Source organism: Terrapene carolina, unplaced genomic scaffold (genome assembly GCF_002925995.2).
Source record: "Terrapene carolina triunguis isolate 2854851 unplaced genomic scaffold, T_m_triunguis-2.0 Scaffold211, whole genome shotgun sequence".
Classification (NCBI taxonomy): domain Eukaryota; kingdom Metazoa; phylum Chordata; order Testudines; family Emydidae; genus Terrapene; species Terrapene triunguis.
The window spans coordinates 21,237,685-21,254,325 of record NW_020664562.1 but is presented as its reverse complement, the minus strand read 5'-3'; the positions used below and the strand labels follow the sequence as shown (position 1 = coordinate 21,254,325).

The window sequence follows — 16,641 nt, the reverse complement described above, 5'->3', positions numbered from 1 at the left end:
ACCTTTGGCACGTGGCTCACCAGGGTAAGCACCCTGGCGGGCTGGGCCGGTTTGTTTACCTGCCGTGTCTGCAGGTTTGGCCAATCGCGGCTCCCACTGGCTGCGGTTCACTGCTCCAGGCCAATGAGGGCTGCGGGAAGTGGCGCGGGCTGAGGGATGTGCTGGCTGCAGCTTCCCGCAGCCCCCATTGGCCTGGAGTGGTGAACCGTGGCCAGTGGGAGCTGCGATCGGCCGAACCTGCGGATGCAGCAGGTAAACAAAGTGGCCCGGCCCGCCAGGGTGCTTATCCAGGCGGGCCGCGTGCCAAAGGTTGCCGATCCCTGATATAAAATGACTGTATGAGTTCATGATATCTGCGAAAAGTAAACAACCCCTTAAAAATATAGACTTAAACTCAATGGAATGGAACTATTATTTCTTCTTTGATTGATTGCCCCTATGTGTAGTACACTTTTTTGTTCCTTCAGGTTGTGTGTGCACTGAGGGCTGGGGATGTTTCTCTAGCAGTGTCCATATGGTCTGTGCATGCACCACAGCTCTCGTTGTGCTCTTCACCAAGGGAATAAAGGGGGTTGCCAGACCACCACCATCTTAATTCCTTTTTACCACTTGTGCTCTAGGATGGAGCTTCAGTGTTTGTGCTGACTACTTCAGCTTTTTCCTGTTCAAAATACTTTTAAAATTCTTTGTAGCTAGTTTTCTTAATTTAGTTAATTAGGAGATAGTCTAAGGGTTGGTTCCCTTGGGAATCCCCCTTTGGGGTGAGGAGTCATTTTCCATATCTGCCCTGCCCCAACCTTCCAACAGTTGTGGGAAGTATGCCAAGGATCTTCAGCTTTAGGAGCTACGGTATGTGCTACAAGTCAATCCCAGTCACAGACTATCCCAACACTTGTCTGTACTGCCTGGGGGAAGAGCACATCCCTTCCAGGTGCAGTATCTGTAGGTGGTTCATGAGTAGGACTAAACAGTCCAGGAAGTTTTGGTGCTGCAGGTTCCTGATGGAGCAAGCCATGAAGGCGGGAGCAACCTCTTAGTGGGGAGACCACCTATATTACTGTCTGAAGAAGGCAGGAGTGGCCCTTCTTCTTCTTCTTCAGTTCTGAGTCGTTCCAAGATCTCTGCTTCCCCACCCCCACTTCCCTGGCTCTGAGACACTCTGGAGAGCAGGGCCAGGGCAGATGGGGGGTGGGGGGATGGGATGGGGAAGAGAGACATAAGTGCTCTCATAAGGACAAGAGGGAAGGTTCCCCATCCAAGTCCTCTAAAAAGAGGCAGAAGTCCCTGTCCCATACCAAGTCATTGGATGCTTTGTGCTCCAGAGCGGGACTTCTTCTAAGGGCAAAACCGCAGCATTCACTGGTACCGTGGCTGCTTCTTCAGCACCAAAACCCTTCTTGGTACTGTTGGATAGGGCATCCTCTTTGGAAATCTGAGCGGTGGAGACATCTCTATCAACTCCAGTTTGACTCCTGGATCTAGAAGACCTTCTACTGCTCCTGGAACCAGAATCACCGCACCCTCTCTAGGCTTTAATGGCTGGAACCAGGACTCTAGCCAGTACCAGTTATCAGTTCAGTACACTTTTCCATCCCTGCCCTCATGCAGGGGTTGAGCTAGACTGTCTTTGGTACTGTTAGCGAATAGAGGCAGGCCATCTCTGCCTCCTCTGGTACTGAAGGCTCCCCTATTGGATCCAGGATCAGAAACTTTGGAATTGGAAGATAGACACCCTGCCCAGATAGGCTCCTTGAGAAGATTCAGCCCAGACAGGGTATCAGGAGTGTCGAGCACATCTTACTATTCTCATTCTAGGGAACAACCCCCCTACAGCCACTGGTACCCAATACCCTGGGAGCTGGTTCTGAGCAGTTAGATCCCACAATAGCAGTATTGTGTCCTGGAAGACTCGCAAGACCTCTGTCCAATATATCAACCCCATGATACTGAAGACCTGAGGGACTCTAGGGTTTCCAGAGTAGAGTAGGATCTTTATCAACCTCTTCAAGAGCCACAACTCCAGCAGCATGAGGAAGAGGAGTGAGGGGAGAGAATCTTTCTGTGACTTTGTCCTCTTCTCGCTCTGATGACGTGGTGATTCTAACTTCCCCGCTGCACCATGACTATCCCAAAGCCTCTCAGGACTTAATTAACAGAACGGCAGTCACTTCAGATTCCTCTAGAAGAGGTCCAGGAAGCATAACACAAACTGCTGGACATTTTACATAGTTTAGGTCCAAGCAGAATGGCTCTTCCTATAAACAAGGCCATCCTCGAACCTGCCAAGGCCCTCAGACACACAGTGGCCATAAGTCCGTCAGTGTCCAAGCAGGCTGAAAAAAGGTATTTTGTACCAATGAATGGGTTAGAATACTTATTCTTTCATCCATCTCCCAACTCCTTGATGGTGTCAGTGGCCACCAAGAATACTAGACAGAAACAATCTAGGTCTAATCTGCATGAGAAAGAAGCTAAGAGGCCTGACCCCTTTGGGAGAAGGGAATATTCCTCAGCCTGCCTACAATTCTGAGTTTCCAACTACCAAACTCTAATGGCCAGTTATGATTTCACCATCTTTGCCAGCTTCGCTGTTGAGATTCCTCAGGATGTTAAAGACCAATTCCAGGCCCTGATTGATGAAGGTAGGTTGGTAACAAGATCGGCACTTCAGAGTGCCCTATGTGGCTGACGCACTGTCAAGATAAATTGCGACTGCTGTGGTGATGAGATGCGTGTCATGGCTCTTCTTGGGAATCCCAGAGGAGGTTCAGACACATAGAAAGGGTGCCAAAATCAACCACTGTTCATGTCCAAACCTCTGCTACCCTTGAAACCAGTGTTTGATGGGACTTTTTGAGAGCTGTGCACCAACTGTCCCTCTAGATCTACACAACCGCTCTGCTTTTCCCCCTCCCTCTGGAGGCTGACTTTCCTACTATTTATCCGTCTGGACAGAAATCACAGTGGACAAATGGGTGCTAGAGGTCATCTCCTCAGGGTACATCATCCAGTTCCCTTCCCTGCCCAACCTCGTCCACCTTCCCACCCTCTTCAGGGACCTCTCTCACCAGAGGATTCTTCTGCATGAGGGAAAATGGCTCTTTGAACTGGAGGCAATAGAACTAGTACCTCCAGCAGCAAGGGGAAAGGGATTCTACTCAAGGTATTTTCTTGTCCACAAGAAAACAGAGGATGGAGACCCATTCTGGACCTCAGGGAACTGAACAAGTTTATCCACTGTGTAAAGTTCAGGATGGTGACCCTGTCATCTATTATCCCATCACTAGATCTAGACAATTGATTCACAGCCCTCAGTCTCAAAGATGCCTACTTTTATATAGGCATTCAGCTGGCACACAGGAAATTCCTGAGATTTATGGCCAGACAACAGCACTATCCATACAGGGTCCTCACCTTTGGGCTTTTGATGGCAGTGTGCATGTTTACTAAGGTATTATTGGTGGTAGCAGCTCACTTTCACTGGCAACAGGCAATGGTTTACTCATACCTAGATGACTGACACCTAAAGTGCAATCTTACCAGGAAACATGGGATGCAACCAGAATGCTGGACCTCAGAGTGAACCTGGAAAAGTCCACCCTGGAACTCTTACAGTCGATAGAATTCATTGGGGCAAGGTTGGGCCCTATTACAGCATACTTGCCAGATGACTTCTTCCTCTCTATCATCAGGCTCGTACGAATCTTTTGAGCTCCAGAATGTCTGTCCGATCCAGCCTGACACTGGTGGGTCATATGGCCGTGAGCACTTATGTGACTCCATTTATGAGGCTTCATCTCAGATGTTTACAAGGCTGGCTATAGTCTGTTTACACTCCAAGCAAGTACAGTCTTGACTTGCTTGATATGATTCCCAAAGGGTCTTAGCCTCCCTTACTTCATGGGAGGACAGAGCAAGGGTGTGCGTAATGCAGGTAACATTCAACCTACTGCTCCCAACAAGGCCAGTAACAACTGCTGCATCCTGTTTAGGTTGGAGGTGCACCGCTGGAGGGTCAGGTTGCCCAAAGAACATGGTCCCCTCAGGGGTCTATGCTTCATTTCAGTGTGTTGGAGCTAACAGCAGTCAGATTGGCCTGCAAACAATTCCTTTCTTGCATCTGCAGATAGTCAGTCCAAATACAGTTGGATAACATTATGGCAGGCTGTTATATCAATGAGCACACTCCTCTCAGCCATTGCCCTTTGTGACTGGTGTATTCCCATGCAGATTACCCTAACTGCTGTCCACCTCCCAGTGATCCGTAACACCTGGCAGATTGAGTAGACGTTTCTCCACCGAACTTGAGCGGGAGCTGCATGATGTGACTCTGTAGGTGGTGGTCCAGGTGTGGGGTCTTCTATCCATGGACCTGTTTGTGTCCCATCTAAATCATAAGTGCAAAGAGTTCTGTTCCAGAGATGGTTGTAGCCTGGGCTCTCTGGGTGACATGTTTCTTGTACAATGTTTGGGAGTCTTGTGGTACACATTCCTCCATTCCCATCTTACCTCAATTGTTGACCAGACAAAACGCAAGTCATCCTTATAGTGCCAGCTTGAGCCTGACAAGTCTTGTACCCAATGCTTCTGCAACTATCAGCCTGTCTCTACCTTCTCTCTACCTTCCCCTGATATATCAGCTACTAACCCAGGACAAAGGATGGACTAGCCTTCTCAACCCAGTCATGCTTCATTTGAGGACATAGTATTTGGAAGCTGTTGGAGTTAGAGAGGGCGTTTTCATCCTAAGTCCAGGACATCCCCTGAGTAGCTTTTGTATCTCTACCAGGAGATGCTATAAAGTGAAGTGGAATAGGTTTATGTTGTTGTGTAAACAACAAGGAATTTCCCCTTTACAGGCTAAGACCCCAGACATACTGGGCTACCTCTTGTCCTTACAATACTCGATGTTGCCTATTAGCTTCCTCCAAGTACACCTGTTAGCCATCAGCATGTTTCATTTTCCAATAGATGTCTACTCTGTATTTTCCCACCCAGTCACTACCCATGTCCTGAAGGGTTTAAGACTTCCCTCTGGTATCAAAATTGGTACCATTCTGGGACTTGAACCTTATTTTATCAACCCTCACTGCCTCATTCCTGAGGCAGTTCCAAGCATTTAATAATTGTTTGTTTTTTTTAGATTAGTCCAACTCAGAAAACCTGTGTTGAAAGATTAATAACAGAAGTGTTTCTATCACTCAGAACACCATGAGCTTATACTGAACGCTTTTGGGGGTCTAATCTCCTTGGCCCTACTAGAACAGTGGTTCTCAAATTTTTGTACTGGTGACCCCTTTCACATAGCAAGCCTCTGAATGTGACCCCTCCCTATAAATTAAAAACACTTTTTAAAATATATTTAACACCGTTATAAATGCTGGAGGCAAAGCAGAGTTTGGGGTGGAGGCTGACAGCTTGCAACTCCCCCTGTAATTACCTTGCGACCAGTTTGAGAACCCCTGTGCTAGAACGATATTTTCCTTTGTGAAGCCCCAGTCCACCAGAGCACTTAAGAATGTGCTTAATTTTAAGCACTATGAGTAATCCTGCCAAGTCCGATCAGACTCTGTATACTTGAGATGAGCACTTTCCAAGTTTGTTTGGAATATTCTGAAATAGTCTCTGTGCATGTAGAATAGATCTTTAAGGGGGGAGGGATAGCTAAAGGGGGGGTAAAAATCTGTCTGGGGATTGGTCCTGCTTTGAGCAGGGGATTGGACTAGATGACCTCCTGAGGTCCCTTCCAACTCTGATATTCTATGATTCTATATTCTGTGATTCTAACCTCGAAGATGTTATAGCTGACATTTCATACTCTGATTTTTTTTGTCATTTAGGAATACTTGATTCTTCAGAAAACCTCTAAGGTAGATGTGGACTCAAGCGGAAAGAAATGCAAAGAGAAAATGATTAGTGTACTGTGTGAAACAAAAGTACAGACAGAGCATAAAAGGTATAATTTAGTATTATTGCAGATAGAAAAGCAACCGAACTGATAATTACATTCTGACAAATCTAGGCATATTCATGTGTTTTCTTGTACAATTTAGGTTTCAGGCATTTGAAGTCAAAGAATATTCAACTTTGGATGAGCTACAAAAGGAATTTGAAGCTGCAGGACTTACTGATCTTTTCTCTGAATTTGTGCCTGCTTTGTTAAAATAAATTTGTAAGAAAACATTGGAATCTTTGACTATAGCAGCAGTTGACTGTAAAAAGTGAGAAGATAAAATGAAATGTTTGTTGGGGAACATCTTTAAAGCCGCTCTGGAGCAAAATGCCAAAGAAGACGACATCTACTTGCAAGAAACAAAAGGCAATTCACATGTTATGAAAAGATCATGTTTTTGACTGTGCATTGACTTTTGAAAGGAAATGCTGAGTTTAACAGTTAACAATATGAAGGATGGTGGGGAAAAATCACCATTCCTTTTCTCTGGGGTTCAGTTAGAATTGTATCATCTCCAGTTGTCCTGTAATTAAAGTATATTTGTCAAGATATTTGGTTTCATTCTTCTGTTTTCAAATATATCCTTATGAAGCTGGTTCTTTAACTTGCACAGCTAGAAAGATCTATTACTCTTGCTATTCAATAACTTTATAAAAATCAGCAATAATATGAATATGCATTATAATTAATAAACATGGTTTAAAAATAAAAGCTTAGAATAATTAAAGATAAATACATTTTTGAACCCCCTATAACTTACCATCCTGAATCCGCTGCTATGTATCTCCTCCATTTGTGTTACTCCATTAAACATTTTACAATTGATTTAAATAGTAAGGGTTAAGATTCCAATTGTAAAAGTATCAGGATGGAAAAAGCAAGATTGAAACTGGTTTATGAATTTTTTGCTTTGATGCTGCACTAGGATGATTGTATCAGGGGGGTTTTCCCCTTAATGGCTGGAGGGCTGAGGCTAGCCAAACCTGATTACCGAATGAGCCACACCGGGGAGAGATTAGGGTGATTGCTCTATAAAGAGCAGCAGGAGGCTGCAATGTAGGGGGCATAAGGGAGGTGGCTGGCCCAGTTACAATCATGTGAGCTCAGTGCCTCTGCTGGCAATAAGGCTAGAAATTATGAAATTACTTGTAAAACTCTTTTCAAAGAGTTGTATAGTTTTATGAGGTGAGAAGTTAAATGAACTCTAATTGTTGGACTGTGCAGACCTTTGGGCAGTTAGGGCCTGACCCTACAAGCCAGTTAAGATTGTGTGGACATAAGGGTCCATACTGGCTTATTTATTTGCAGGATAAAGGCATAAAATATTTTCCAAGTACCATTTGAATTTAGGGCATACTATTTTAATAACTCTCATGGTCCAGAATGTATAAAAAGTCTCAAGTTGGGAATTTAAGTTGACTGGAAAGGTGAAGCCATGTTTAATATTTTCTTTAAGGCATGATGACGCTAGATGGTCACTGCAACAAGAAATTGGTATGCACTGTTACATGCTTTCTTAGACATCAAACATCTTTCCAATTGTGACCATGAATTTCAAAAGTCTAACACACTTTTAATTTGAAATGAACATTCTAAAGAGGACGTTAACATAAAGGCCTAGACAGATAATTGTTTACCTCTTTGGAAATGAATAATAGTTTTGAAGGAAATTATTTAAATTTGTTTGTTAATATTCTTCCAGGGTGTTCAGTATTACAGGAGGAAAGGAGGAAACTTAGAAACTTACTGAAATTGCATGACTTTTCAGCTATTAATGAACAAGAAATTTAAACATTTCTGGTCTGATGAGTCTAGAAATTCAAGTTTACTACCTAAATGGGCAAGGAGCTCACCTGCTTGTTTAAGCAAGAGATAATGAGAATCAGGCCCAGAATGTTCATCTCTTGCTTTAAATATTTCTATACAAGCAGTTTAGCTCTTTGCCCATTTAGGTAGTATACTTGAATTTCTAGACTCACTTGTTGGACAAGAAATATATACAATTCTAGTTTGTGAATAAACCCCCTTTCACAATCTCTCTAACTCAAGCATCTCTTCACAACACTTAATTGTTAGCAGAGAAAATATTTTTCACCAGCTTATGTTTTACTTCACCGTAATCTCAATAGATTCTTAATGACCTTTACAAACCCACTTGTGTAACTTCTATTTGTTTTTGTAATAATACTTAGCTCTTCTCAAGTTCAGAATGCTTTATAATCAATATCTATTTAACCTTGCAGCACCCCCTTGACAGAGGTAAGTAAAATAATCCATTGTATACATTTGGAAGAGCTGGGTCTCACAATACCCAACAATGGCATTTCATTTGATTCTAGGTCTGATAGTTATTCAAACATGCAGTCTATAATGCTTGCTCACCAGCAACCAAATCCCTTCAGATATTTCTTGTTTGCTTTATGGACTCACTCAAACCATTTTAAGTCATCTTGTCTCCTTTCTAAAGATGGAGAAGCTGATCTATTGAGGTTAAAAGAATTCCCAAAGCCCTAGAAGGAGTCATTATCAGAGGGGACCCAACCATGTTCAGTGTTAGATCACACCTCTCCCTTTAGGTGTGTTCCAAAAGCCAGTGTTTTAATGTTTGAGATTTCAAATGCATAATGGGATGGGATGTGACGTGACTTTTTTTTTTGGAGTTCATCAGGCTTTAATGAGTTGTTAGGCAATTTTTATTTAAAAACATTATTTTTATTTGATAGCAAAATCTCTTAACAAGCCTTTCACTGTGTAGTATTTCCAGTATTTCATGCATCAGAAAGCAAAATCTGACCTAAACAGGTTTTAAAAAACATTTTTCATCTCTTATTTTAAAATGACTTCTTAGGAAAGAGGAAATCCAACTTTATAGCATGGCTACTGTAAGTGTAAACGAGTCTCTGAATTTCTACCTTTGTGATACAGAATAACAATAAAACACAAGAGCCTAAAAATGTTAAAATAAAAATTGGGTTTATTGTACATGATTGCATTAGCTAGTCCCAATTTAAAAACCAAATAACATGTTGGTGGAATAGGAGACCTTCAGTAGATATGAATAGTCAAATGAGCCACTGTCCAAAGTCAGAAACTCAGAATACCAAAAGACTAATGGAAATTCATGGTGGTAAAGTGAAGCGTTGTTCACTTTTATCTTCACCAGTGCCTTGAGCAACATTAGCAATAGAAGCTTTGCAATAAAATTACCTCAGTCTGCAAAATTATATGCTGTAAACTACACTGGGCAAAATCTTAGCTCCCCAGTCTGAAAAGTTAGCACGGAAAAATGAATAAGCGGATGAGTCCAGTGTAACATCAAAATCTGTATCAAAATCTTAGCCAGTGAAACCTTATTTAGGGACTAATTCAACACCCATTAAAATAATTGGAAATGGATCAGGTCCCTGCTGATTAGGAGTAGCTCTCCTCAGACTTGCATATGATCAGAAAAGTGGCTGGAGTTCTTTTGCACAAAGGATGTGGTGCTCATTCTAGCAAGGCTGGGTGCAGACTCCCTGAAAGTCTGATCTTTCTCACATTGAGCGCTAATAACTGTGTAAAGAAAGCCATTTGCAGTGCACAACTGACACAGAAGCCCATGTGTGGTTCACTGCTGTGTGTTTGCAACTTGTCAGGCCTGACATACTCATTACATCAAATACTGGTGTCATGATATTTATTTAAAAGGTGACCTGTAATATATCATTTATAACACACTTGTCACTAATGACACTATGAAATGTTTGTAACGCCTCAGTAGGTGAAATTATGGATACTCTCTGATAGTATGTCCTGGAGAGTGTAAACATACAAAGGTGACAAAACAGGTTTCTTCTGTTTAAAGAGAAAAGAAAATACGGTGCCAGGTGCACGTTCACGAAAGAGGGCTCTGACCTGCTGTCTCCAAGTAAAGCCAGTGGCTAACCTTCTTGCATCTTTGCAAGGCGGGAGACATGACGCTAAGAGCATCCCAGTGCCAGAAGGCAAGGAGCTCACTGGTATCAGGTAATGAGATTCAGCTGGCCTGATCAGTTCAGTGTAGCCCAAAACACTATGGTTATAATCTGTAACTAAAAGGTGTCATGTCCCCCCACAGATTTGTTTGCTTCCCAGCAGAAAATGATAGGGAAGTAAAGGGAAGCCGCAAGAGCGGTCACACACCCCTCCCCAGAAGCGCGGATACCTCATTTCCAGTGCCTGGAGCAGCTGGTGGAGAGGTAAATCACCGCGGGGGGAGGGAGATGGGGCTGGGGCATGCTGCTGCCCCCCCATTTCTGCAAACGCAGAGCTGCCTGGCAGCTCAGTCTTGTTGACTCTGCAGCTGGACACCACCTCCTGGGTCCTAGTTCTGTTTATCTTCCCTGGCTCTGTGTGCTGGGTGCCATGTTTTCTGTACAACAGTGAGTGTCTGCGATGGGCAGGGTAAGAGGAGTGGAGCAAAGGAGGTGAGGTGTGGGGAGTGGAGTGGGATAGGGCAGGGGGAGAGGGATAGGGGACAGTGGGGAGACGGGAAGGGACAGTAGGGAAGGGGGATGGAATGGGGAAAAGAAGGGGATAGGAGAATGGGGGGGGGGGAGCAAGAGCCCAGCATGTGCGCTTCCCCCAGCAGCAGCTGGGGCTCCCCCATTAAACAGGCCAATTGAACCCCCACTCCAATGAGCCCCCGCCCTGCACCTGGACCACCCTGACATGCAGGCCTGGCCCTTGTGCTGTGTCAGGGTCGGGGGGGTACTCTCCCACCTCCCTCCAGCCAGTGGCCTGCACTCCCCATTGCCATGCTGGATCCTCCACATTTATTTGTCGAATAAAATTTGCAGAATTTTAAAATAATTGTGTGCAGAATTTTTTTGTGTGGAACAGAATTTTAAGTTTTTTGGCACAGAATTCCCTCAGGAGTACATCTGATAGTTCTGTGGAAGTTCCTAACTGAGGGAAAGTCAGCCGTGGCTGGGAAAAAGGAAGACTGGTGACAGAAACCATCTTGAACAAAGCATCTACCTTGCTGGAAAAGTATCAGAGGGGTGGCCGTGTTAGTCTGAATCTGTAAAAAGCAACAGAGGGTCCTGTGGCACCTTTAAGACTAACAGAAGTATTGGAAGCCTAAGCTTTTGTGGGTAAGAACCTCACTTCTTCAGATGCAAGAAGTGAGGTTCTTACCCACGAAAGCTTATGCTCCCAATACTTCTGTTCGTCTTAAAGGTGCCACAGGACCCTCTGTTACCTTGCTGGAGTAAGTTTTAGACTTTTAGATGCGTGTTTTCACTTTTATATTCTTGTCACCCTTTCTAAATTTATTCCTTTGACTTGGCATCACATAACCCATGTCCCAGTGTTAATACATTTGTTTTATTTTTACTATAAACCAACCCAGTGCTGTTTAAATGGAAGCGTGTATTTATCCCAGTTAAATCAACAAGCTGTGATGTGCTTTTGTGTCTTTAGAGGAACAAATAAACATTATTATTTTTCTGAACTGTCCAGGAGAGGGCTGGACATTACAGAGCATGCGGTTCTGAGAAAATTTGGGACTGGGAATGTGTTGTATTCACCCCATCAGTAGTAACCAAGACTGCTAGAGACTAGGGAGTGTGACTGGTGTGTTGCTGGCTGGCTGCTGAGGTCAGAGTTGCTGGACCAGGGTCTGCAGTTATACGCTGGCACTCAGGGTGTGACCTGCATGAGTGTTGCTGACTGTGAATGTCCCGGGCAGAGTTACAGTAAGAAAGCATTTGAGGCACCCAGGGTTACAGGGCAGTCAGTGACTAAACCCCTCACTGGTCTGGATTGCACCTCAAACTCTGACAACAATAAGAAGTTTTATTGTTCCTCCAAGAGGGTACTCGTGTAACACTCCCAGCCAGTATGAAAAGCTGTAGCACAAATGGGACTTGGGAAAGTTGCGCTTCCCTTCTGGTACCTGTCTTCATCCTCCTGCCAAAAATAGTTGATTACTTGTTCCAAGCAGCTTGATCATCTGTCAGTTTCAGGAGTTAGCAAAGGCATTTTATGCACTAGCCTTCTGTACTCTCTTTAATTTGTTACTCATTTTACTTAAATTGGCCAAATCAACAAATCCATTCAATATAAGAAATGACTACAGTTTTTCTGCTTAGTTTGACATGCTTTAAAGAATTACAAATCTGATCAGTATGCTACTGTTTAGACAGAAGAACAAGAACAATAAACTAGATGGCAGCCTGATTCTGTCAAAGCAAATGCTATTTGTTACCCATCAATCAATCCTTTAGTTTGAAGAGTATGAGGGCATCTTGTATTCAGGCAAATAAACAGTATTTTTAAAGGTTGTTCTTTTCTGAAAAGGCTGGAGTTATCTATTAATGATGACTTGTTTGTATGTGCTATATGTATGTTTATGGCAAAAGTGGGGAAATCTTTTGGCCCAAGAAGCATACACTGAGGTGCCACATAGCAGTGATTTCCAAAGAGAAAGGAGAAATGGAAAGAAAAGGAAGTGTGCAGCAGGAGTTGGGAGGAGCAGAAGGAATATCACGGAGTCTTGAAACACTTTTATCTTTGTGAAAAATAAGTAAACTCTGCAAATACACACCTATGTTTTAGCAAAATGTTTGGGATTTTACTTTTCTCATTTCTTGTTTTTCTCAACTTGTATTTTTTCTTTGTTCCTCTCCTTTCTTCATGTTTTCTTCTTCTTGCTCTGATTTTTTTAAACCTTCTCTCTGCTTTTCCTTATCTGTGGTGGTCTGTTGTCTTCTTCATGTGCTGCTGTTATAAAGCTTCAGGGAGTGCAAACATTGGGTAAGCTACTCTCACACCGTTTGGCCTGTGAGCCACCTTCGGTAAGGCTGGGTCTGGTATGGAGGTTGTAGTTTGGCTAGCTCCAATTATGGCTGGTAATGGAAATAGTATATAAACATATAACCTGCTAATTATTATATTATGGTATTGCCTTATATGTAAATTGTATAGACCTCTCTCAGCTAGCGTTCTTCACTATAGCATGAAGTAACTGTGATACTACATGATTATGTTGATCATCTATTACCTTTGTGCAGTGGCAGTAGCTGAACAATGTGCAAACTCCTGAAAATGACGGGAATGCACATGGCAGTATGTACAAAGCATATACTGTGTATCGCCATCTGAATCAAGCAGTTCACATGTTTTGTTTTTGTTTTTCTAAAAATGCCAAGTTTAGCAAATAAGAGCTCAGACTCCTGGTGCAATATCTATAGAAACAAAGCTGATTTAGCTATTTGACTGGTCAAGTTAAATAATTCAGAATTGAGGTTTGATTGGTCCCCTCCCTTCCTCCTCTGAGTTCTTGTGTGTGGGTTTATGTACCCTGAACCAAATGAAAAAAGAGCACATGTGATGGATCTGCAAAGCAGGGGACTACAGCTCCCACCAGCTCCCCTCCCTTGCATTTCCCCTTCCCCAGACCAGATAAAGGGAAAGATCCTGAACATGGAAGTGGCCTGGCTCTGTTTGGGAGTGGGAGCTGCATAGTATCAGAGAGCTGGAGAGAAGCCCCAGGAACTGTGGATAGAGCTGCATGTGAAACAGGTTGTAACTTCCAGGTGATACAGTTGGGTGCAGGTCTGTGTGGGACATAGGGGAGCAGTAGGGGCTGGGCAGGGAGCTGGTGGAGAGGGGCCCCAATGAGACGCTTGCTGAACCTGGGCTGGAAACTTGCAAGCCCCTATTTGCTTGCAAGGCACTTGGCCTGAAGAGGCCTCTAACTCTCAGTTGTACTGCCCGGAGACCCAAACAGGAACTGTTACTCACTTTGAACTCGAACTGTTTAAGCCTCTTTTCCTAGGATATCGGCAAACTTTCCCTTTCCTACCAGCCCTACTAAAATACACTTTCACTTAGCCATGTCTCAATGATTACTGGGAAAACTTTCCCTTTCCTACCAGCCCTACTAAAATACTTTCACTTAGCCATGTCTCAATGATTACTGGGACCCACCAGGGTTAGCACCTCTGAGGCTTAGCTGCTCAGGCATCTATGATGCTTGCCTGACTTGCGGCACATCAGGCACACTACTGGCACCGTAGGGCTTTGGTGTACTGGCCAGCCACAATAATTATAAAGAAATGTTATAAAATATTAAAACCCAAACCCTCTCCTCATAATTGACATGATCAACTGACTTTTGGAGCAAGAACAGTGAACTACTCAGCCTATTCTGCAAGCCTTTTATGTGTCTTGATGTAGACAATGGAACTCAGTTCTGTATCTCCGACCTTGCACTTAATCTGGACACATCCCCCCTCTCCAAGTTCCTTAGCTGACAGTGTGGTTCTGCACATTGAGTGGAGCAGGGGTGGATCTAGTCCCATAAAGTTGCCCACTGGTGACTTGCTCTGTGGGGACTGGGCAATAGGAAACTGTGACGAGATCCCCAGGGTGCAGCCTCGGACTGTGGGACCGCTGTGCCCCCTTAACTCTATCTACCCTGGGCTGTCTCTCACAATGCCTTGCTAGTGACCAGCAGCAAACGTCTCCAGGCGCTGTTATCACTCAGCACAACAGCATGTGGAGCCCCAAACCCAGCTAGATTGCATGAATGCTCCCAGAGCCACTCATGAATCACACAGATAAAGGCACCAGAGCCAAATCCCCCCAGCACTGTATCCCAGGAATATACCGTCTTGCACTGCTCATCAATGGAAAGTGGACATACACCAGCCTTTGTAAATCCTGAGCATACTTACGACACACTTCAGGCAAACTTGCTGGTAAAGATAAGCAGTAAAACAAATGTATTGGCTACAAAAGATAGATTTTAAGTGATTATAAGTGATAGCAAAAAGTCAAAGTTAGTTACCAAAATAAAATAAAATATAAGTATGCAGTCTAAACTCTCAACCCTATTAGGCTGGGCAACATCTAGATTAAGCAGTTTTTCTCACCCCACTGGACATTGCAGTTCATAGTACACAGATTTCACCCTTGAAATCTGAGCCAGTTCCCTCAGTTGGAGTCTTCAGAGTGTCCTTGTTGCTTGCAGCGTAGGTGGGTGAAGGAGAAAGGCCCAGCATGCGGCCACTGTGTTCTGTTTTATACCCTCAGTCCCATGTGCTTGGGGAGCACAAATCCAGGCATGTCTGGGGCCATTACTGAGTCTCCACGCAAGGCTGAGCAATTCCCCTGGTGTGGCCTCATGCAGGAGAGTCATTGAATTGTATCTCCCTTGCTGGACAATGGCTGTTGATGGGTTGTTTGACACCCCGCCCAGGTGTAGGTTACTTTCCTTGCTGTTGCTTCTGGGGAGCTAATATCTGGCTGGTCCCCCAACTTACAGCATGTTTTAGTGACAACCATACAACACAATTCTCATAACTTCATATGCATTAACGATATACATATGTAACCCTTCTGCCAGGCCAAGTGATAGCAGCAAGGGCCGGGTTCAGTACATAGGGGTCCCTTCCCAACAGCGTGACACAGAACCAGCTCGAGCCCCCACCCAGTGACCTGGGAAAATCTTACACACACCCCTGGGCGCCTCGAAGAGGCAATACTTCCCCTCTCGCAAGCACAGAGCCTCGGTGTAGCAGAAAAATGTTTAATAACATGAGGTAAACGACATAGCATTAAATTGGGAAAACACTACAACTAGAGTTCATAGACCAAACCATGAGCGAAGACCCACCCCAGCAAATTGGGCCGTGTCCTTTCCCGTTGGTTCTTGAAACCAGCAACCAAAGTCCCAAAAGTCCAACAACCCCAAAGTCTCTTGGGTCCAGCAACCCAAGAATCACCAAAGTCCCAAAAGTCCAACAACCCCCCAAAGTCTCTGTCCCTGGTCAGTGCAGCCCCAGAGTTCAGGGGGGAGGGGCGCAGGGTGTTAAGGGGCACCTTACGTGATCCGAGACCAACCGGCCGCCTCTCCGTGGGGTTCCGCCGCAGCCTTCACCACGAGCCGCTCCACTCCACCTGCTGTCCCGTGAGCCGCTCCTGCCGTCCCACGAACTGCTCTGCTCTGCTCCGCTCACCGACCTGTGAGCCGCCCGGCTCCACTCCGCTCCAACCGTCCCCGCATGGCTCCGCTCTGCCAGCTGCTCCTCCAGCTGCTCTGCTCCGCTCCGCTCACCGACCTATGAGCCGCTCAGCTCCGCTCCGCTCTGCTCCAACCGTCCCCGCGAGGCTCCACTCGGCTAGCTGCTCCTCCAGCCGTCCCCGCAAACTGCTCCGCCAGCCGCTTAGCAATTCAGGCTCCCCCACTAGTTAACACAGCCTCAGTGATCTCAGCTCTTAGTAACTTTAGCTCTTTTGTGATTTCAGCTCATAGTGGGGGAGCCCCAGTGCTGGTGCACTAGTGGCCCAAAGTGAACTCAGCTCAGCAGCCTGTAACTAGACTCCTAAGGGAATCAAAGTTAGCTCTGACATTCAACAGTGGAGAGAGGAGAAGGTGCAATTGGTGTTTCAGGCTCACGCAGGGGCCCCACACCACTAGGTACCAATACCTGCCCCCAACCTCTCTCAATTCACTGGGTTTTGTAACCCATGCCCCTTGACAAGCAAATGCTACTTAGGTAATGGTGACGGATTCACTCAGTCCTTCTGTCATACAACAGTTCCACTGGCCTTGATTCACAGAATCAGGGTAACAAAACTTTATTCTTCCTGCCCCAATAACAGAGAAACTGGGGATCCCACACCAGCCAAAGTAACCACTTTTGGTTGCTGTGGGCTCA

General features: G+C 44.7%; 1 protein-coding gene across 1 annotated transcript in view; it reads left to right on the top strand.

The window, feature by feature from the left end:
* The window catches only part of LOC112119093 (RWD domain-containing protein 3), a 16,794-nt gene extending 10,292 nt beyond the window's left edge, over nucleotides 1-6,502 (top strand). The window contains exons 3-4 of the mRNA XM_024217650.3: nucleotides 5,841-5,956; nucleotides 6,054-6,502. Of these exons, the coding sequence (XP_024073418.1) occupies nucleotides 5,841-5,956; nucleotides 6,054-6,168 (231 nt within the window). The 3' untranslated portion in view covers nucleotides 6,169-6,502. The remainder of the gene's footprint in view (nucleotides 1-5,840; nucleotides 5,957-6,053) is intronic.
* Nucleotides 6,503-16,641: the final 10,139 nt, after the last annotated feature.